Genomic DNA, 23,702 nt, shown 5'->3' on the forward strand with positions numbered 1-23,702 from the left:
CGGGCGCCAGCATGACCGGGAGTCACCAGCCGGGTGACGGTCAGGACACCTCACCCGTCGCTCACACTTCTGCTGGAGGAGACAAACTGCAGGAAAACGTCCCCGCAAAGAATGCAGAGTCTGGAAAATGCATGCTAGGGCATCCAGGCAGCCAGCTACTGTCCAAACGATGAAAATGCTTAAAACTGACGTTCAAACTTCTCATGCTTGTCGGTTCAGTGCAGCAACGGCCCGTCAGAGGAAGACAAAGACTCACGGCTGAGTGGCAGGGACCTGGCAGCGGGAACCTTTAAAGGCGGGGGTGCGGGGAGGGGGGGCATACACCTCTTTCTGCGTATAACTGATGACATCGCCAGTTTCCCGCCAGGTTCGATTACAACTCTGCGACTCTAACCCTCAGCTGTTTTCATCTGTCAGCTGAACCCAGCCCCCCCACCACCCCACCGCCCCCCCCAATGCTGTCATTTGCCCATAAGGGAGGGGCTGTGTTTCGGGGGCGATGCGCTCGTCTGAAGGACGCCACAGCACGCTGACAGTGAGGCCCAGTGCGTAAATCAATATTTACATCACGAGATTTTGTTTACAGAGCCCTTCTGCTGCTGGTAGGTTGGTGGGGCTTCATGTGGCTCTGCAAGTGTGTCAGAGACTTCAAAGGCAGAGAAGAGCGACGGAGGGAGCGAGAGGACAGAGGTGGAGAGTGACAGATGGGGAGAGAGAAGCGTGGACCATGACTTGTCTGTGTGCTTGTGTGTGTTTATTGTTACAGTCTCTGCCTGCTGACCCAAGCCGGCTGCGCAGATGACTGGTTGCGCAGACAACCGGCAAAGCCCTGCAAGGCCTCCTCGTAAGTGGACGGGAGAAGGATAAATGGAGAGCAAAGAGGAGCAGAAGGAGTGGCAGTATCACCTCCGAGGCCCCTTCATCTGCTCCCGAAGCCGTCAGCTGCGCCACTTGCCGAATGCACATCATTACCACCCTCTTATGGAACAACTGCGCAGCCAGAATGCCATTAAGATGCTATTAAGATGTGAGCCTGTCAGTGAGCGCTTTCAGAAGGCAGCGTGATCACCGCCTCCATGATGGGTGGTTGGCGGGACGCAGACGGAAGCGTGTGCAGGAGCACACGCACTCAGACACACTGATGCCCCCCCCCCCACCCGGTCACACAGCACGGCAAACAGCCTCATCTTGACCATTCGCTGCCTTGACCACTCAGCTGTGTCCTTGGAACCACACACTTCGCTCACAAAGCCTCAAACCGCACACACATACCGACAAAATGAACGTTTATGAACAGCCAGAGTCTAGCAAATGCTAAGCACGTTGTCATTTCCAACAAATGACGAAAGTAGGCTTAATGTAAATTTAAAAAATTCCAAGCATCCATCTGTTCGCCACCATCTGAGGGAGAGGAAACGATGGGGGTGTCGTGCAGGAGCAGGAACAGTGATCACAACACTGACGAGAGAATAAAATCGGCTTCGTCAGCCGGGATGCGAGATCCCCGTTTGGACAGGAGGTGGCGTGGCGGTTAAGGGCACAGTCTCGATGTGTCTGCTATGCTCCCACTGACAAATGAGAAAAGTCACAATAAAATCTGACACCCAGAAGGTGCTAGAGCGCCACTGGATGGAGTGACAAGCAGCTGCACATTGTGCCTGCCAAGGTGCATTCCCAGCTTACCACACAGTGCAGCTCACTGCGAGGACCAAGCAATCACCTCAAGAAAAGAGAGAATCTCAGAGAAGAACCCACAGACTGACGGACAATTAAATTACAGTTTTTATTGGAGATTATAAGCCCAGCCTGTAAACAGCAATTAAGGAAATCTCAGCAGGATGTAAAAGTCAGGCATGACGGATGCGAGGATACCCTGTAATGGAAGGGGCCAGATGCCCCCCCCCCCCCGGGGGAGAGGATAAGGCGGGTGTTCGGAGCTTCAAAGCCACCACACCAGTGTGTGTTTATGACCCTCCCACTGTGTGAGAGGGATGGAGAGGGAGTGTGTGTGTGTGTGTGTGAAGAAGGGAGAGAGAGAGAGAGAGAGAGAGAGAGAGAGAGAGAGAGAGAGAGAGAGAGAGAGGTGAACATAAAAGACGAAGGAAGGACTGAATGCGGCTGAGCGAAGCCCCTGCCCACATCGCAGAGCTATACAGACACACCTCTGTTCGTGCTGCTCTCCCTGATGTGTTTGCAGACTCCCCGCTAAACATGCCTATTAAAATGCAAATTTAGACAGCCTCAATTCCCCCACTCATCTGAGCTTGCGGGCGAGAACAAGCTCTGCCCCGCCTCTCTAGAGCACACCTTTCTTTCCCCGCCCACCCTGCTACACTCTCAAAAGTCTTCCCTGGGAAATGCTGCACAAAATATAACCCCTTGGGAAGTACTCCTTCCCAAAAAGAATTCCCCTAAAAGTACTCCCCAAAATGATCCCTCCGAAGCCTTACCCAAAACGTCCACCAGTCGTGTGATGTCAGTTGGGCCTGGAAGTCCTGCAGTAATTTCAGCCCCACCAGCAGGTGGCATTAATATCCACCAGGACAGTACATTTAAGAACGGATGGGGTGCAAAGCTGCAAGCTTTCAGGGTAATTGCAGCTTCAGTTCAGTGATGTCTGGGGCTCTGTATTCATGCTGGCGCCAGTGACAGGTTTGTAGGATAACTCCAACCCGCTGTACGAGCTAACCCACACGGGCAAACACTGCTTACTGCTTATTTGTGTCCCTTGGTCGTGTTACACACACCGACATCACAGATAACAGCCACACTGGAGCCAGTGAACAGGGTGAGAAGGGAGCCAACTGCTTACCCAGCACTGTGTTTGCATACAGGGGGTGTTGGTGTGTCATTCCTGCTCACTGCAGCAGGGGGGCACATGTCATTTGAAGGAAGATGGGTCCTCTGTCCCCACACACAGGAATTAGGTTAGGCGTGTGAAATATTTATAGCCGCACCTGGTGAACATTCATACAGCTACGAAACCCCCCCATCTCAGGACTCCACAGAGTTCCACTGACGTACACGGCCATTCGGGGAGGGGGGGGGGGGGGAGACGAGGGAATCAGCTGGTGGGGGACAGGAGAGTCAGAGGCAGACAGGGGGAATAAGGACAAAAGGAGAAGGAAAACTGTAATAGGAGAGAATAAGATGCTGGGGGCACTGGACCTTCTGTGGGGGGTGCAGCTGAGCCTTTCAGCCTGGGGGTGAGCAGAATGGTCACTTTCACACCTGCTTCACACGAGTAGTGGTGGCTTAATGTTTAGGGAAGACCACATTTCCTGATTGTGCAGGCATATCAGCTGATCTATTTTCCATAAATACACCAACTTTGGCAAAGAATTTAAATGCCTAACAGAGGTAAAATCCAATTAAACTGCATATAAATGACAGAATGCTGGGACTGATGTGTTTCAGGCTGGCCACCGTCACTGCCAGGGCCTTTTAGAAGGTCAACGCTGCGCAGCCATGGAGTGAAACAGAGCCTCAGGAGAGCCAGCCAAAGCTCCACCCCAGACCCCACCCCCAGTCTCATGTCACAATTCTGCTCCTAATAAAGCCCGCCCCTAGCAGAGCCCACCCCCAGTCTTATGGGAAAGCTCCGCCCCTGCCAGAGCCCACCCCCAGTCTTATGGGAAAGCTCCGCCCCTGTCAGAGTCAGCCCCAGTCTGTGTGCCCCGCCCATCCTTTCCCCCTCTCCCCACCTGCCTAGGCTTCTCTCTCCCTCCCCCTCTCTCTCCCTCCCTCCTTCTCCCCCCCCCATAACACACAAACACCCACCTGCAAACCCACACAGGCACTAAACCAACACACCCACAAACACACACGCTTGCAGAAGCCCAGTGGGATCACTAGATACACAGCATTTTATCAGCAGGCTCGGTTCATCGCAGCCCCCCGCCCCCCCCCAGGTGTGTGGAGTCTTTCCTCTCTAAACGCATATTCCCTACCTTCCAGCATGAGAGCCTAAAAAAAAAAACAACCACTGTAGGTGCCATTATCCTCAGCCCCCCCCCCCCCCCCAAACCTCGCAGTCATTACTGACACAGCTTCTCCTCACCAAACACACCCCCGCCCCGATAGCCGGAGCACCCCCCACCCTCATCCTTGTTGCTTCCGACCTGTTAATCATTCCTGAGATGCCGTTAATGCTGCCCAAATGTCCCCACAGGGCGCCTGGTACCAGCCACCCCCACGTCTCCACAAGCAGACATGGGACCAAATTAAAAATAAGAGCAGCAGACGATCGGAGCCCTGTCATCGCTTCACTTCCTGCTCTGCCGTGATTGGCCGCCTCTCTGACTCGTCCCTGCTTTAATTATGTTTTTCCAGCTTGTGGGTGAGCCTCACGCCCAGATCCCACTCCCAGCCCCCGGGTGCCTGTGATGATTTGATTAGCAAACAGGGAATGTCGCTGCCCCCTTGCCCATGACGGGGATCGGCAGTGAGCTGAGACCCCATCCCTGCTTCCACTGGCTGACCTCAGGTTAATCATCTTACTGAAGACAAAGCCTGAAAGCCAGTTTAATGTTTAACCTTTGGCTCAAACGGGTGCCTCTGTGCCCTTGTGCCGGCTCAGGACACTGGCGTCTCCACGCAGCTGTGATTATGGGATGTCGTCTCAGCTGGCAGCTGGCACCGGAGGATCGTTATTGCTTTAGTGTTGACTGGCACACTCGGCGGGGGGGAGGAGCTAGTGACGGGACAGGGCTGAGAGATACAGGCTGGCAGCAAATCAGAGATGGAGCAATAAGGGGACAGAGCAGCTGATGGAGAGGCCTGTTGTGTGACACCCACCCTCACGAAAAAGGGGACCTCAGCCCTCTCCCTAACTGGGTTATTAACACAGACCACTGATAATGGCAAGCAGCTGACAGGAGGGAAAGATGAAAGAATAATTAAAAAGAAAGGGAGTGAGAATCACCAAGAGAAAGAGAGAGAGAGAAAGGTGGAGCAGTTACAGGAGAGAGAGACGAACCGCCTCTCCCTGGCTGAGGTCTTTGGGCTTCAGGTGGCTGATCCTCACGGAAACACGCCAGTCACCCACGGCGACACAGATCAGCATCCACATCTCAAACTACTGCACTGATCGACACTTCCCGCTTTCCAGGTTTCATTCAGCAGCGAGTCGCTTTCCGTAACAAGCGTCATGTAATTAAAATCGCAATGGGCGGGGGGGGGTACCTATTTTCCACCAGCAGTGAGCACGCACGTGTGTTTGTGCGATCGCACGGCAAATAGAAAGCAAACAGACACAATTAAACGAATAATGGATTTTCCTCTTGAAGAAGCGGAGCACCGATCTGTGGAATGTGTAAGCAGTCCTGCCTAATTTCCCGCTGAGCCCCAGATCCCTGGCATGTGTAAGCAGTCCTGCCTAATTTCCCGCTGAGCCCGAGATCCCTGGAATGTGTAAGCAGTCCTGCCTAATTTCCCGCTGAGCCCCAGATCCCTGGCAGGTATAAGCAGTCCTGCCTAATTTCCCACTGAGCCCCAGATCCCTGGCAGGTGTAAGCAGTCCTGCCTAATTTCCTGCTGAGCCCCAGATCCCTGGCATGTGTAAGCAGTCCTGCCTAATTTCCCGTTGAGCCCCAGATCCCTGGCATGTGTAAGCAGTCCTGCCTAATTTCCCGCTGAGCCCCAGATCTCTGGCATGTATAAGCAGTCCCGCCTAATTTGCCACTGAGCCCCAGATCCCTGGAATGTGTAAGCAGTCCCGCCTAATTTCCCGCTGAGCCCGAGATCCCTGGAATGTGTAAGCAGTCCTGCCTAATTTCCCGCTGAGCCCCAGATCCCTGGCAGGTATAAGCAGTCCTGCTTAATTTCCCACTGAGCCCCAGATCCCTGGCAGGTGTAAGCAGTCCTGCCTAATTTCCTGCTGAGCCCCAGATCCCTGGCATGTGTAAGCAGTCCTGCCTAATTTCCCGTTGAGCCCCAGATCCCTGGCATGTGTAAGCAGTCCTGCCTAATTTCCCGCTGAGCCCCAGATCTCTGGCATGTGTAAGCAGTCCCGCCTAATTTGCAACTGAGCCCCAGATCCCTGGAATGTGTAAGCAGTCCCGCCTAATTTGCCACTGAGCCCCAGATCTCTGGCATGTGTAAGCAGTCCTGCCTAATTTTCCACTGAGTCCCAGATCCCTGGCATGTGTAAGCAGTCCTGCCTAATTTCCCGCTGAGCCCCAGATCACTGGAATGTGTAAGCAGTCCTGCATAATTTCCCACTGGATGGGTGCTCGCTATCGGGGCTCAGTCTCCGTAGCCGGGTCCATGACAACGATAGTCCCCAACCCCCAAGACTTGCCACTGTCATTCGCTAATCAAGGCCAAAGGCATTAATTTCTGCTGAACCAGCCCACAAAATAAACAATAATAAATCCCAGCCCCAAAACCCATTTCCCATTGTCCTTCATCTTCAAACCAACCCCTAGCTGACCCTAACCCCCCAACCAAAATCCCGCCTACCTCTCAATGATGTCAGAAATCACACAGGCGAACATCTGAAGCCCCTCTGGCAGCTGCACCGCCACTGGAACAGAGAGAAACATAACCCACAGTGACTCATGGGCATGGCAGTAAAGGGACAAGATGGCATTAAAAGGGTGGCATGATGTTAAAGGGAAAGGATGGCATTAAAGGGGAAGGGCACCATTAAAGGGGCAGGGCGGTATTAAAGGGACAAAATGGCATTAAAGGGGAGGGACAGCGCTAAAGGAAAAGGATGATTATTAAAGGGGCAAGGTGGCATTAAAACACGAGCGGTGCTGACCCGGGGAAAATCACACACTCACACACACTTCTACACCAAGCACAGATGCCCCTCCGTCAGCCTCCCAAACCGCCCCTCCCCAGTTTGCCAGTGGCATGCACCCCCCGTCCTGCTGAGAGTGCCTCACTCCACTATAGGAGCCATGTCCTGAAAGGCATTAAATGGGTGTGAAATGGGAGCCAGGTGAACAGGAATCAAATATGTCCCTCTAATGGTGCAGAACATTAGAGAATATGGGGGGGGGGCACTAAAGCCCGCCTTACAAGATGGAGTAAATTGTGTCATGTGACAGGAAATGGCTCACATCAGCTAGGTGCAGTCAAACAGGAACCTCCCCCACTCGAAAGAAGACCATTGGCAAGCCCCCCACCGCCGGAACCAATATCCCCATTAAGGTCTTCAGTTTAGTAACACCCATAATTAGCTGGATCCTGAGAAAATGGAGTCAATGTGAAGTGAAAGTGCACCACAGCAAGGGGGTGGAAACCGGGGAACAGGACGCAAAGAAGCACCTTTCTGACGCAGGGGGCTAACTGGCCTGAGGGAGGGGGCAGGGCCTGCATCTCTCCAAGGGAAAGGTCACAGAGGCATCCTCCGGGGGGGCAGACAAACACAGGCAGACGGCCCGCGTCTCTCATTACTGACGAAAAGGCCAAGTTTATTAACCGTGAAAGGTTACAGTACCAGTGAGGCATCCAGCTGACACTCACCGAGCCCCCCCCACTCCCCATTAGCCCTACCGGGGTTTATCGAAGGATCAAGAATGCTAAGATGGACAGTGTCTTGCAGGATGCGCACACACACACAGACACACACACACGTTTGTACATATACATATGGAGGTGTCAGCAGACCAATCTGATGCCAGTGTTTGTGACATTAAAAAAGGACAAACTCTTGCTCAAGTGTCAGAGCCCTCAGAGGTCACCAGTGTGGCTTGAGCTGATCCAGGGTCAGCGAGGGCTTAATGACCCCATCAGTGGGTGCTGGAACTGCCCCCAGGCTCCTGGTGCAAAAATGATTCAGAGGCCCAGACCGTCGCCTGCCCAGCAGGGCACACCAGCACCCCCTCCCCCTTCTGCAGGGGGGTGTTCCTCAGCTCGACGACAAACCAGACCTCCCAGTAGACAGAGTTTATGGAGCGCAGTCCAGCCAGGCCTTCTACATGGCTCTCGACAGATCCAAAATGACGTTTATTCGTTCGCTCTGCCATTTACCGGCTCCTATCCGGAGCGACACTAAACAACTTCAAGTTGAACAAATTAAAGACATGAGAAATGCAAACAAAAGGTCAGCACGGAGAGTAGGCAGACAAACTGGAGGAGCACGCAGAGCAGGCAGACGAGCAAGAAGAGCATGGAGATGAGGGAGACGAGCAGGGGAAGCACATAGAGCAGGGAGATAAGCAGGAGGAGAATGGAGAGCAAGGAGACGAGCAGGAGGAGAATGGAGAGCAAGGAGACGAGCAGGAGGAGCACGGAGAGCAGGGAGACGAGCAGGAGGAGCGGGGAGAACAGGCAGACTAGCAGGAGGAATACGGAGATGAGCAGGAAGAGCACGAAGAGCAGGGACATGAGCAGGAGGAGCTGAGGGTAAAATTGCTCGTCGTAAAGTTACCTTCAGGTCGCAAGCAGGGGTATCTAAGGTATGTCTGCAACTTTCAGGATCACTAGACAGGCCCAGATCAAGCTCCGTAAATTTAACAGGACTGGGGAAAATGACATTGGAAAGATTCCTCATTGGGCAGCAGGTGGCGTAGCAGTTAAACATAAAGCTGACGCCCAATGACAGGAAGAACCTCAGACTAAAATGTTCACAGACAGGGCTGGGCAACCCAACAATAAAATATTGTATCGTCATTATCAGCATTCACATCAGCATCAATTTGAATATCATGAGTATTGTGATATATAGTTAACACCTTTTCTTGCATAAATAACAGTTATATTGCACAGTTTGTACATATCTTCATTGCTGGTATAATTTGTCATTATACCCGTCACATGCTCCACCACTATTAGTAAAACAATTTGGTCATCGAAAAAAAAAAAAAAACTCAAAACCACCTTATTGTTTTCTACATATGAATTTTAGAATATTATAGTAAATATTAATATTGTACAAATCCATGAAAATATTATGATACCATTTTAGGGCATATCGCCGAGCCCCAGTCAAACCAGTTCCCTGGAATGAACAGCGAGTCAGAGAAAAAACCCAGTAACAAAACATACTGTCAGTGTTTTTTAGTTTTACTCCCGATGACATGATTTATTAATTTATTATGATTTAAAATGATGAAAATTAGATTTCAGTGGATTCAATTTGTCACCTTTCTTCATGCTCTGAATTGGTTTAAAGGTGATTCTAAGGGAATTTTAAGCAAAAATGGAGCATTGAAATAAAGAAATAATGACTACATTGAGATACTAATCAATATGGTTTGACATGAAAAAAAATCATGATGATAAAATATTTTTCAATATCGCCCAGCCCTAGATATAACTATGACAGTGATCACACTGATCCACTATCTAACTGGTTTCTCCTTCAGCCCCCTGCACCCCAAGCACCCTGCCATTCTCACAGGCATCATTTGTGGGGTGGAGTAGCAGAAGGGGCGTCCTGACACTGATTCAAATTAAAATTCCCAAGGAGGTAAAGGAGAAGAGAACAAAAGATGGATTATAGGAAGGAGGAGAATATTGGAATATCTGCACGTAAAGCCAAAGGATTGTTATCGCACTCAGTCTCTCAGTGCAGACGCCGGGAGACGCCCTTGAACGCTCGGCTCACAGCTAGCATTTGGACACACTTCCGGTGTTTCTATGAAAAACTGGACGTGATCTCCAGTCGGTTCCGCAGACGATGAGCATTCTGGAGCAAAGCAAGACTGAGCAATCATCCACGTCCTAGGGGCTGGGTCCCATCCAGGATGGAAAGCTTCCCTCTGACAGCAGAGAATTCAGCGATGTATGGTATCACATTTATTTATTTTGGTGAAACGGACAAAAACTGACCCATTCAGCTTACAGAAGCCCGCCCACTCAATATTTCAGAATAACAACTGAAACACATAGACGGAGAGACAGAGGGACATGACATGATGAATGATCTGTGTGGCCTGAGAAAGACTTCCGCTGCAGGGACATTAACAGCAGTGACATATCCCAGGCAAACATTAGCAGCCAGGGACCTATACCTGCTAGCATGCTAGCCGCCAAGGATGCATCTGCTAGCACGTTAGCAGCCAGGTATCGATGCCTGCTAGTATGCTAGCCGCCAAGTATGCATCAGCTAGCATGTTAGCAGCCAGGCATCTATGACCGCTAGTATGCTAGCCGCCAAGTATGCATCAGCTAGCATGTTAGCAGCCATGCATCTATACCTGCTAGTATGCTAGCCACCAAGCATCCATCTGCTAGGATGTTATCAGCCAAGCATTTATACCTGCTAGTATGCTAGCCACCAAGCATCCATCTGGTAGCATGTTAGCAGCCAGTCATCTATACCTGCTAGTATGCTAGCCACCAAGGATCCATCTGCTAGCAGCCAGGCATTTCATAGCTACCGAATTAGCAGCCAAGCATTTACCTGACACCAAATGAGTAGCCAGGCATCTATACCTGCTAGTATGTTAGCCACCAAGCATCCATCTACTAGCACGTTTGCAGCCAGGTATCTACAAGGTTGATAACTTTGGTAAGCTGGCTGGAGTGAGATTTTCAATTCGAGACAAGTCGAATTGCACATGCATTTAAATGTATGTTGTTTTATTACCTTGTAAATAGTCCGTAGGGTTTGCAGACTTCCCCAATACTTTTGATGTAGTTAATTTTAGGTTTATTATGGGATAATATAGATTTGCCTTAAGATTACTTGCATGAGAGACAGAAAGCATGAATGACACGGCAGATGCATGAGGGTTGGCAACTGTGCATTTATACCGGATAATGTGTTAGCCACCAGGCATCAATACCAGCTAGTGAGTTATGCTGCATTCCATTTGAACTCGTAACACACAGTACGGTCCAACCACTATCTTTCGACGTATTACTACGGTGCTGCATAATGTGCTGTTATCCACTGATATTTCTAACAATGGCTAACAATTAACCAGGCTAGAACTGGATCCTGTGAGATTAAGCCGGATTTCCTGCTTAAATGGACAACTTAAGGTACTTTAGGCTAAATGTAAGTGACCAAAGATAAAGGCTGTTTAAACTGGGGTAAATTAAATCCGACAAGTTACCAAGGTAAGCAAGAAATTTAGCTTTTTGAAACGGGTCCCTGGTACCGCTAAATGGCTTCCCAGCTTTCTGTGCTGGAACGCTGTTCACTCGTGTGTGACATCATTCCCAGTTCTGAGTTCCAACCTCCGAGGTAAATGGAATGCAGTATTAGCCAATGGACATCAATACTAGCTAGAAGTTAGCCACCAGGTGTCTATACCGGCAAGTGAATTAGCAGCCAGACATCTATACCGGCTAGCAAGTTAGCTGCAAAGCATCAATACCAGCTAGTTAGATAGCAGCCTGGCATCTATACCAGCTAGCGCGTTAACTGCTAGGCATCTATTCCGGCTAACAAGTTAGCCGCCAGGCATCTATACCGGTTAGCGAGTTACCCACCAGGCATCTATACCGGCTAACGAGTTACCCGCCAGGCATCTATACCGGCTAACGAGTTAGCCGCCAGGCATCTATACCGGCTAACGAGTTAGCCGGCAGGCATCTGCCAGCTAGCATGTTAACAGTACTTAAACGTGCAGTCTGTTGCCTTCAACACCAGGAGGGCTGCTCATCGAGCCTTTCCTGTCTTCCCACTCCTAATCCTCCCAATTGCTTACGCGATTCCCTCATCATGGCTGAGATCTCTCCACCTGTCACAGCCAGGCCGGCTCAGCTACAGGATGAGTCCGTTTTAAACTCCCTCCTTTCCATCTAAATGCATGCCGGCATGCTGGGATCATGGTGTACTGGCTGCAGAAGTGCATGAAGCCGTGACGCACACGGCATATGGGTGCGTGTGTGTGTGTGTGTGTGTGTGTGTGTGTGAGTGTGTGTGTGTGTGTGTGTGTGTGCAGATCCCATTCACACTAAGCTGTGAAACCACAGACTCTCAGTAAGGTAAACTGCTACTTTCTGAAGGTATTACAGCACGGATGCGAGAAGCCGCACTGTTAGTGAGCTAAAATAAAATAATTCCGCTCATCATTGCCCAACAAGCCACAAGTATGTTCCATGGTTCGCAAAATATAAAAATGCTACATTTTTAACATATATTGTTAACTTCATTAAATTAATCTCCAATCAAAGTCTACATAAAGTATAATTAAATTCATGCATCAATCTACCCATTTACTATACCCACTTACCCAACCCATCGCAGGGCGCACTCACGCATGCACACCTATGGGCACAAGGCAGGGAACAACCCAGGACAGGGCATCAACCCATCGCAGGGCACATTCACACACTCACACATGCACACCATTCACTCACACATTCACACTATGGTCATACGCCGCATAACGACATTTCGGTCAGCGATGGGCCGCATATACAAGGGTGATCCCACGAGGCTGCACTGCAATGGAGCTCAAAAATTCAAACTGCCTAGTGACAACGTGGCTGCCATAACGTCGTAGTGTAACGCTTTACTCACGGGTTTGTGGGGACGCTGCTGTATACAAACCTGCTGCGCTGCCAGTCGTATATAAGTACAGCACAGACAAGTACACAATACTCGATAATAATACTATGTTAATGGTTTATGTATTTACTATACTGTACTTTTCTTCGTTATTTTAGAGCAGGGATAGGCAACCCTGATCCCGGAGTGTCGGTATCCAGCAGGTTTTTTGTCCTGCCTGGTGAGTTCCGATCTGCCCGAGATCAGGTGTGTTTCATCAGAGACCAGGTAGGATGGAAAACCTGCTCATTCATACTGTAGCCTAGGTGTGTGTAAGTACACCATGATGTTCGCTCAACGACATTTCTCCGAAAATATAACACTCCCCCCAAACCACCATTATGACATTGTCTCGATCATGAAGAACAATGCACAGTCCTAGGTGGGGTTAACCCAGATTGAGTGATGTCTGATGGCATCTACGTCCATGGTCCACAGTAAATAATATACACTGATGGAGGGACACCTGAAAACAGACGTAGCAGGACATTAGCAGGTGTATCACTTAGGGCAGAAGGTCTGCAACCTTTTTAAAGCAAAGAGCCATTTTCTCCTAAATGTCTGACCCAAGATTTACAAAGAGCCACAATGGGTAAAGAAGGGGGATTGAAATACGATTTTTTAACGTGATATGTGTGTATATGCATTTAACACAAAAGCAAAAGTTCAAATACTTACAAAAACTATTATAGGAAAACTATTTTGGGGGGGGGGGGGCATCTTTAAATCACTCAGACACGAAACAGCGCAAAGGTGACTAACAGTACAACGGAAAGCGTACCATTTAACCAGAGAGGTCATCTCATTTTAGAGAATGACTTTGAGGAAGATGTAAATTATGCAGTTAAGACGCAACAGAAGCGTGCGACGGACCGCCCCATTCGTATATAGCTAAAGAAATATCTCAACAAAAAATAATATTAACCCATAAATAAATTATTTATCTTTAAGAAAGTATTATCATATGTTAAGACATGAAAATGTGAATTTGTCTATCATTATGAAAAGGGCTGCAGCCACGTGGTAAAAGAGCCGCAATTTTACTTGAGTTAAAGTGCTGTAAAGTGCAATATTTTAAAAATACTGAAGTATTCAAAAGTACATTATCTTTTTAATGTCAACACATTGCTGTATTGTTGCCACATTGCATTTACAGAACCCAGTGACTCTGAAACAACCTACTGAATGTAATAACTCGCTTGTAGAACCTGTAGAATAAAAAGCTTATGGAATATCATACAATGACTACAGAAACACAAGTGACTCAACAGAGGGACAGCCATTGCCATTTTCTTTTTAATTTAACACCCCACCCCAACAAAACAGCATGGTATTGTTCTGACACAGCTCTGGTAGTGTGCGTGTCTGTGTATGTGTGAGTCTGTATGTGTATGTGTATGTCTGTGAATGTGTGTGAATGTGTATGTGTGTCTGTGAGTCTGTGTGTGTGCGTGTCTGTGTGTGTGTCTATGTGTGCGTGTCTGTGTCTTTGTGTGTGTCTGTGTGTGCATGTCTGTGTGTGTGTATATGTGTGCGTCTTTGTGTGTGTCTGTACATACGTGCATCAGACACAGTGAAATTGCTGTAAACGCAACTACCTCAAAACATAAAAAATAAATAAAACAACCAACACAGTTACACACCTCAAGCTGCCCAGCAGCAGCCTGACTGACAGCAGAGGAGTAGCTTACTGAGACGGGATTTTCTCCCGTGACGAACACAACACGGCCTACCGCGTTTTAGAACAAAAAAATTTGCAGACGCACTTCAAACGATGCCTCAGAGAAATGAGCAATGAGAAACTCCATAGAAATGTAGCAGGGACAAAACTGCAGCAATTGAATTTCAAATGTAATGGAGTAAAAGTTGTAAATTTAAAAAAAAAAAAAAAACATACTGAAATAAAATACAGATACTTGAAATATGCACTAAAGTATAATACTCAAGCAAAAGTACTTTACTGGGCCACCCTGATAATGTCCATAATTAATATACACTGATGGAGAGACGCCTGGACGCGAATGCAGCAGAATGTCAGCAGGTGCACTGACTTTTATTATAAAGCACTGTGACTTTATATTTAAGTTATTATTTGCTGTATGTTACAGTAATGAACTTAATGTTTTGCCTCCCCCTTATAACTATTGAGATACGTCCAAACTGATGTGTGATTAGATTGTGTTGTATAAACATGTTTGCGGCTCCTCTTGATACTTTTAGCAGAGCACAGTATGTCGTCCACTACGCTTTGGTTTTTGTTGTTAATTCTGAAGTACTTCCACACTGCAGACATTCTGTAGTCCAGTTTATTTTGCCTGTGACCTGTATCACCAATATGTCATTCAATGGTATTGGTTACAACCATCGGCACATTGTTACAACGAGTACATTACAATAGCATGGTGTGGCATAAGTTAAAAGGCGTTTAACCTGCAACACCTTGGCTCCATACTCACCCCTCTTTGCCTTGGCCTGTCTCACCCTCCACACTGTTTTATGGATCTCAAAGTTGTAATTTTCGGGCAGGGTGCGGATAGCATGCTGAAGGTCGGGGTCTTTCAAAATCTCCTCAGGAACCTGGTTGGCCACCCGTCGGGGTCCTCGTACTGAGATTGGGAGGAGAAAATGTTTTTTCCATAAATAGCATGTGGGATGTTTTGAACAAATGCAAGAAGACAGGAGATACTGACATCACCGGGAAATCACAGGACTTGTGCAAAACTCACACAAGAGACATGCTGTCATGCATAAATTATTTTTTGCACCATGCTTAGGATGTGTCATAATAAGACAACAGAAACTTATTAAATTGCAAGGAACTTTAGCAGTGATGCCATATCAGTCACGAATACCGAACGTCCCACCGCCTGTAATTCTGTTCACACCAGAGGGCTATAACTGTCAGACTGATTCATGACAGCCTGTTACATCACCCATCTTTGGCATCAAGGTAAAGCACTGAATCAAAGCCCGAGAGTTACATGCAAAATTTGTCACCAAACAATACCAGTTTGATGCCTGTATTAAAATTCGCATAAATATCAGATTCCCAGAAATACCTCAGATAAAGTGCTATATCTTTTATTATATAGATTCCATGGGGTAACAAAAAGCACACTACTAAGAATTTGGCGTTCTAATAAAATGTTCACACACCTGCTGATAAAATTCTCATTACTATCACTCATTATTTTTTCTTTACCGATAAAATATTTCTACGCAATACAAATGAGTTACACGTTTTTAATTTCAGAATGTCAGAAACCCAGGTTAGCGATACCTTTAGGCACTTTGCTTTTATACGACGATTTCCTGTTTCCACAACAACATCGCAGCAGCTAATTGGTATATTTATCAGGCGAGAATGATCTGATTAGCATTTAGGTGCTGACAGCGAGTGTGAGAATGGTTTACATTTGTAGCTAAACTGCTTTCAACGCAGAGACGTTACAACCTAGAGTATCTCTGAACAGAGGCGACTATGCGGGTTGGAATTGCTTTAACAAAATAAAGATACATTGAGATAAAGATGTAAAATGATTATTTTCAATCTTTTTGTAGGCGCATAAATGTTTGAGAGATATAATATGTCAGGCATTAAACTCTGTACGGCGGAAGATTAAAATTAGGCTCCATCATGAATGATTATTTACGCAGACACGCTCTTTTTAAAACTTGTTTCATAATGACCATTTAAAATGTTATATGGGATAATACTGTTGAAAATATAGTTAATCATCATAACACACGTCATCGTAATTCCTTAGTTTCTGCTATTATCTGAATTATAAAGGATGATCTTGAGGCGAAACTTCCTTTATTTTTCAAAATTGTTTGCGAAATCACGTTACTTAATATTTAAACTCAGACAACAACAACAACAACCTGATTTTTTCGCAGTCACAACATGCGTGTCCTCCACGGGGGCCGCCATTTTCCAAATAATGACACGCGCTGAGAGAAAGGCATTACTGATCGAGCGAAAGGGAAACTAATCGAGCGCCGCAACTATCGAACTGCCAAAGCTTTTACTCAAATTGACTTATTACGCTAAGATATTCATAGTCTTAACAAAAGCGTAATATAGTTCAATGTCCGTCGAGGCTAAGAAGCTTCATTCGTTCTCATCATTTGTTTGTTCCCTGTAAGTCATAATAACAGTATTTTCGCTGTCCTTATTACCTTCTGTCACTGCTGCTGCAGTGCTGTGTGTGCCTCTGAATGTGCGAGTGATTTAGGAAACCCCCAGCATAACAAAAGAATAAAGTGAAGATCCAGATTTCTCCATCTTCTTCGCTCAGTGCCTCCTGCTGAGGGTCACAGTGGCTGCATGCCAAAGAGGTCAGACCAGAACCCCCCTTGCAGAGGGCAGTTGCAGGTGTTCTCAGGTCTGCGCCAGGCCCTACGCCCAGGGGGATGTTACCAGATCAGAGGAAAAGGGACCAGTGACTCTGTTTCAAGGTCCCTGCAGATCCCCAAACTTGTCGTCAGTGAGCTTGGAAATCTGCACTGAATCCTTTCAGCTACATGCAATATCAGTCTCGTTCATTTAGTCATTACCCACCATTCATGACTAGAGGTGTAGCTAGAGCATTGGGCCCCCTGAATCTGCTAGAGTATTCATGCCCCTCCGACAGCCTGACCATAGCTGAGCTTCACCTACTCACTAAGCTGTTCAATGCCCTCCACACTGCAGCCGGCAAACATTTCTGTCTGTCAAAGTGACGCTCCATCTCACTGCCGTTCATGACAAGATCCTCAGGTCTATAAACACCCTCATGAGGGCAGATTCTTCCCTCTCACTGGAAAAGAGCAATCCAGTCTTTTCTGAGAGAGTCTCATAGCCTCTGACTTGTCACTTCACAATTAGCAGTGAGCCACTCAAGTGCACAGTGGCCATCCAAGCTGGACAAAGCGAGAAGCAGGGATATCACCTCAAACTCCCCAAATCTGACGCTCTTCCAACCACAACCGCACCTTGACAAGATGTACCAAGATGTAGGCCAACAACTAAGACCTTGTTGCTTTTTTCAATATATATATTTTTGATGTTTTAAGATGAAAAATGTCTTTGAATTTAGTTGTTTGAAGAGGTGAATGTTTAAATTGAGCCAGGATTGTGCTACATGTTACCATCAATGGCCTAAACATCAAGGCACTGGGATCTCACATCTGATTTCCATATTTTGCCACTCAATAACTTCAGTGACACCCTAAGGAAAGCTGCCATCGTAGTTGACTGCTTTTTAATCAAAGCAATTAACAGTGTTTATGAAATGCAAATTTACCTTAATACCACACAAATATAAGTGATTAATTTGTTTCTGTGGTGTCAAAGTGCTTCTTGGAGGGGCAGCTAAGCACCAAACCATGGAGAGAGGCAGACGTTCCCGTCTTCATGGACAGTCCTTGGGGCAGTCAGATCAGGCCCCTGGAGCTCACGCAGAGATGCATTCTGCTCAGTTTCTACACCAGTTTCCACAGGCTTTTAAAACACGTCCTCAAGCATAAAGGAAGACTACTCTTTGACACAAGCATGGCTGTGTCCGTATGCTGTGCTTCTGTGCGGATCTGAATAGATTGACGTTGATCGGCAATCTTATAGCATCATACACTCTGGTATTACTGGCAAAAACGGTTTGAAATCAGATAAGAAAGGAGAAGGAGTCAAGGTAAATTACAGTCACTGCAGGGCTTCAGGTGATGCGCTGTGAGCAGATGCCAGGCTCCAGGAGTGTTTCACCAGTGTAATCACATCCTGAGTGCGTGCCGCTTAATAGCTCAGATCAAGGTGGCTTTGAACTGCATTTCATTGATTTGTGTGACTCCTGTCATTGTGCGGCATCTTTTAAAGCACCTTTGATTTAGTTGTTTCTCACATCAATGGCCTTAATGCTTTATCTCCTCCATCGCCAGCCATGTTGGACCTGATCTCTGCTGACCTTTTGCGTGCTCTTCAGCATGCCAAGTTGTAATGAGCCCGCCGTTCGCATTCACATGCCGAGAGAGAGAGAGCGCTCCCAGCACTGAGCACAAGCCCCTGCACACGGGACATCAGTCACGGCCACTAAAAGTCACCGGCCAGGCTTTCTGCTGCCAGATGAGTTCTGAATATAGAGCAAAGTGCACGGGAATGAGGGGGGAATTATGTGAAAATCGCATTGCCTCTCAAGGTCTGGGTCACCATGGTAACAGCTCTAATTGAGACTAATTGGCTGTGATGGTGCAGTGCGTCCCTGGGGGGCTGCTAGTGGAAGCTCTGCCCATGTGGTTGTCAGTGTAGGCCCCCGCTACGCAGCACAGGGGCTGGGCTAGGCATGGCAGGGCACGGGGGGGCACGGAGGGGCACGCGGCGGGGCCTCCCATCCATCACCTGTCTTGCAGCATTAATTATCACCTTGTCCTTGTCCCTGGATCCTCTGCCAGTCTGACTCCCCCCAGTTCTCCCCCCGCACCTCTCTCTGTGTCCGTTTCTCCTTTTCTTTCACATGCCGAGTTCTTTTCATTGCCAGTCTTACATATTTAATTCATTGACAGGACCTCATTTGGACAAACACAGCTTTGTTTATCTGTGTAGGAAGTGAATCTGCCACTGTTCCCCCCTCCTTTTCTTTTCCTCGTATCCTGTCCGCCCCCCCCCCCCACTGCACACCGTCTTGCTCCGCTGTGACATGTTTGCAAACATCAGCCTGAAGCACGACGGCCTCTGTGCCACCTTTACCTCTGGCGCTTTGCGGCCCTTGTGACACTGGGACGGATATCCCTTCCGGAGCCTCAACCGCGGTGATTCTGTCAGGGCCAAGGGCAGGAGGCCCAGCCCGAGCACGGAGCCGACAGCTGTCAGCCATGGCTACACCAACCTGTCACAGAAATGTAAACAAACCATCACAAGCTGAAACATTTCCTCATGATTGCAAGAATGGAGGTTGATATTTGTAATTTAAGGAACTGTTTTGTCTTGTGAGATGAGTTGTTCCAAGAAGGATGGATGGATGAGTTCTGGTTTTTGTGGTAATGAGGGGCGCTGCTAGAGATTTAGTGCCCCGTAAAAGCGTATCGTGTTGGCCCCCCAACCCAGGTCTATCCCATAATATTCCAGATGTGTCAGGGCCCCTGTTTTCTCCCAAGAGAATCATTGCTCATTTCACTTGAGGACCCCTGGGCGGCTGCTGATTCTGCCAGCCTTGGCTGGTGGAGATTCAACTCGCATTTTTGGCAATATGGGAGACATCCTGAAGCAGCAGCAGGAGGCCATTGTGTTCTGCAGTGTGGTACTGGTAATTCACAGACTATGACCACAGCTCAGCTTGTCCTGACTGATTGTAGAGGTCAGAGACCAGTCTGCACCATAACGTATAACAACTCCAGGTATTCGGCACCCTACGTCTGTGCAGCCAGATTAGGGTGTTCCCAGCTTCTACTACCCCTTACTAATCGATGTAATACACCTGGAAAGGTGCCTTTCATCCCATAAGGCAACAAGCCCTGCCTAGGGCGCCATCTTCTATGAGGATGCTGGCTTAGCAAACCACTTTTATTTGTCACATGGGCTCCGACCTGACTTAGTAGGAATGCCGTTTTCCTTTAGCAATTTATATGATTAATCATTGTTTCTACAATAGGCCTGTCCGATACAGTCCACAAACACCACGTTTGTTACCTAACGTTTGCCATGAACTGTCAAACAAAATCCCAATACTTTTTCTACGAAACAATTTTTAGGTGCGCGTGCCGGCAAAATGGACATTACTAAAAAAAATCGGTCAGGAGGAAAAAATAAATTAATCGCAGCCGCAAATTTGCTGACTGAGCTGCCAGCGTTAGTCCGGTTAAGTAAATTAAATACATTATACGGTGGTTACCTCACAGAGTAGCTCTCGGCATTGCGAAATTACAAGAAGATTTTTCGGATAAACCGTGGCCATCGTGGAAGCTTCTTTTCTGAAGTCTTCTTGGCCTGATTATACTGGGGGCGAAAGTGTTGAAGGCAAAACTTGTTGTCTCCAGCTGAACAACTGAGTCATATAATGTCACTCGCTGCAATGATCCACTCGTGAATTAACTATAGTACATTATGAATAAAATCAAACAAAATCATATACATTTTTTGTAACGGCACAAGCTAAGAAACGAATGCCGAAAATCTTTTTCTTTAATGTTCACGTTCTTAAATGATCGCATGAAGTACGTCTGAGTATTTCTTTTATTTAACAACCTTGTTATTCTGCTTCCATCGCTGCCATCCCTTTTCCACGGAAAGCGAGAGGGAGGTGCGTGAGAGGGACCTTTAAGAGGGCGCGTCACCCGCAGAAAAAGCAGGTTGCGGGGAGAGTCGGTTAATATTTTGTGGGTGGAGGAAAATGAGAACTATTTCGTACATTGCGAACGGTGGTGGAGTCGTTTTGTTTCTGGCAGGACTGCTGGGAAGCGCGCATTGGAGCGGAGGAGGAAGGCGGTCTGTTTCTAGGATGATGAATGGCAGTGGGTTATTAAAAGTACGCGCAATCATAGCGAGCGTTACTGATGAGCATGCTGGATATTAGGTTGGCATAACATCAGGTTTTTAATCATCACGTTTAAGGTCACTTTAATATGAAACGCAAAGTAGTATTCTTTTGAAGACAAGTGTGTCTATCGGTACTATAATAAAGTTTGTATTGTGAAAACGGACGGAGAACAAAAATAAACGTTATAGCAAAAATTTTAATTACTCAATAGTTTTGCATTGGTCCTGCAGGCACTCCTTGCACCCGTCGAAACGGGAGAGGTTACGGGTGCACTACAATCTAAGGCTATAGGCCACCCTGTGGAGCGAGGAAAAGGGAGGGGCAGCGATGAGGTGGAGGGACGTGTTTTCCTCTTTACACTCCTCGCATATTGTAGCACACTGAGAGTGAAAGTAGCCGGTCTCCACGAGTGACTGACGGAGTTGAAGCATCCCGAGGGGACAGCGCAGGAAAACAGGGAAGCGCCGTCACACGCAATGCTGCTTTTCTCGAGCGAAGTGCGGACGAAGTCTGTTTGCAATTAAAGCGAATGTGCTTTAAAAGGAAAATGCGCAGAAAAATAAGAATGATCGTGGGATCACATTCGTTGGATGGATTTGAAGACATGAAGTGCGTCGGGGTCAGTTTTAGATAAGGTATATTTTAAACCTGCAGCATTTTGTGTTTTTCAATGCCTGGTTTATAATTTAATTTGAATAGATCAATGGACTGGTTCAGAACGCCTCGAATTTTTATTTTTTAAACACCCATTCCAGTTTCTGAATATGCGCAGACAGCGTTCAAGGCGAAATTGCCTAAATAGATTTATTTTTGCTTTTACTTATATTTCGGGAGTGTGAGAGAGACATGATGTGGACTGCATCGAGACCCAAGACGCCCTTGTGAATGGAAGGACAACATACATTTCCTGGGAAATGATACATTTTGCGAAGGACGTGTTTATCGCTATGTGTGTCGGTCCGCTACGGAGTGTTTGCAATTCCTTGGATAAGTATTATGACCTGGGACTTCCGGGGTTTTTCATCCGATAAGACCAAATGTCACAAAAATAAAGATTCGTCGAGAAGAAATAAAAGACAAACATCGGGAGAATCGGGACTCCACTTTTAATTGTCAACGACACATTTAGACTAGGCGTCGAAATTAGGAGTCGCACAGCGTAACTGGAATATCAGAATTTACGACCACAAGACACAGACACGACCTCCAACATGTTTAAACGAGGTAAGCGCAATTACTTTAAGTAACATTAACAACAGGCCTGTATGTTCTTATTTAACTTTCATACCAGTAGTTTTTTTGTTTACTAATGTAAACAACCAATTTTGCGTCAATAATTGCTTACTGTCCATAGTGATGTGTTACAGTGGTATCTGGCTTTCGTGTGTTTTATACTCTTCAGTCCTGACCCGCAATAGCCCAGAAATTAAAGTGTAACATCATTCTATTGCATATGAGGCTGATTGCAAGACTGGGAACTTATTTAAAGGCAGATGTATTTTCGGAATGCACTTTTAATGGCCCTTTCTCTGCACTTCGATGTCAATTAGATATTCACCCGTATCACGTCACATTATTCTTAAATATCAACAGTCGTTGCCGCACTGCAGTTTACGATTTGTTTTTGGTGATGGTTTCTCACCAGACATCTCTGATTGTCCGTAGGGGATCTGCCCAACTCCACGTTTGGTTACACGGTGGGATTGGTGGAGACGGGCGTTACGGACGAGGCACGATGAAGCGTGTTTCTGTACCTCTCGAAGCGGGTGGCAGGAAAGGCGGATTGTTGTAAATCAATTGCACAGAAGAAAAATCCCACGTCACACCAATGTAATGATCAAAGCAAAAAATCACCATTTACGTTTGAATGAGTATTTATCACTTAATTTTATTTAGAAAGCGCGCAAACGGAAAGTAGTTAACCTACTTCGCCCGTCCCGTGCCTTCAAGTGAGCCGCGCTTGCTCGCCGATTAATTTGCATGTAGATGTTTCCTCGTATTAATCTCCTTCGTGTTGGGGATTTCGGCCATACCTGGTTGGCATTCAAATCGGTCCCCTGCTGTCATTCACCATCTCATGATAACTGTGCGTCTTGTAATAACACTGCAGTTGTGTATCGCTAAATATACTCACTGTGAGCTACTTTAGAAATCATGTCGGAAATGGGATGTTTTAATGTTTCCTGTAATAGATTTGCGCCTTCAGATCGTCGTTTTCCGCGGTTATGCGAATATCATAATCAACTGGATTGCGTAAGTCCGCTTTGAAGACAGACCTTTCAAATTTAGCCAAGTGTCTTTTCTCAGACTGGCCATGGAGTAATTTACGGCGTTGATATAACTACAAAAAAACATCCATATACGAATCAGTATGTATTTAGGCTATGGGTACAGCATAATCTCTGGAGGTCGTTTTAGCATCTTATGTAGGGCTCTTATGCCACATAATACGTATACATGCCCTATAGCAGTGGGACATACTGCGTGCCGAAGAACCCACATTTTATATATTTTAAGAAGAAAAAAAACCGACGGTAGAGAACCACGGTACAAAGTGCATCCATCGGTGCGTATACATACGTAGTGTTTCAGTATGCATGTATGTATTAATCTATGAGGATTGTTAAGTACACTACAGTCGTACATACAATGATACGCTGAATTACGGTTGTTAACTGATTCAGACGAGCTCGGCGGTACCGTGCGCGTAATGAAAAGCTTGCCTAAACGTGTTC

The 23,702-nt window shown here is 46.9% G+C and overlaps 2 protein-coding genes and 1 long non-coding RNA gene across 5 annotated transcripts in view; 2 read left to right on the forward strand and 1 right to left on the reverse strand.

The window, feature by feature from the left end:
* Positions 1-20,693, reverse strand: part of dph1 (diphthamide biosynthesis 1) — a 30,723-nt gene extending 10,030 nt beyond the window's left edge. Inside the window, exons 1-4 of one of the 3 annotated variants that reach the window (XM_048981383.1) lie at positions 20,323-20,693; positions 19,182-19,320; positions 14,917-15,066; positions 6,463-6,526 (exon numbers count right to left, since the gene is read on the reverse strand). In XM_048981383.1, coding sequence (XP_048837340.1) covers positions 6,463-6,526; positions 14,917-15,066; positions 19,182-19,320; positions 20,323-20,385 — 416 coding nt within the window. In that variant the 5' untranslated portion in view covers positions 20,386-20,693. Of the gene's footprint in view, positions 1-6,462; positions 6,527-14,916; positions 15,067-15,616; positions 16,176-16,345; positions 16,431-19,181; positions 19,321-20,322 lie in introns of those variants that run through there. The other 2 variants (XM_048981386.1, XM_048981385.1) reach the window with 2 other exon arrangements.
* LOC125711933 (uncharacterized) lies at positions 5,384-6,026 on the forward strand. Its single transcript, XR_007383162.1, has 3 exons — positions 5,384-5,459; positions 5,509-5,655; positions 5,852-6,026. It is a non-coding gene; the product is annotated as an uncharacterized LOC125711933 (long non-coding RNA).
* A 105-nt stretch (positions 20,694-20,798) lies between the features above and the next one.
* The window catches only part of rtn4rl1b (reticulon 4 receptor-like 1b), an 86,673-nt gene continuing 83,769 nt past the window's right edge, over positions 20,799-23,702 (forward strand). The window contains exon 1 of the mRNA XM_048981347.1: positions 20,799-22,191. Coding sequence (XP_048837304.1) covers positions 22,179-22,191 — 13 coding nt within the window. The 5' untranslated portion in view covers positions 20,799-22,178. The remainder of the gene's footprint in view (positions 22,192-23,702) is intronic.

Source organism: Brienomyrus brachyistius, chromosome 17 (assembly GCF_023856365.1).
Source record: "Brienomyrus brachyistius isolate T26 chromosome 17, BBRACH_0.4, whole genome shotgun sequence".
Classification (NCBI taxonomy): Eukaryota; Metazoa; Chordata; class Actinopteri; order Osteoglossiformes; family Mormyridae; genus Brienomyrus; species Brienomyrus brachyistius.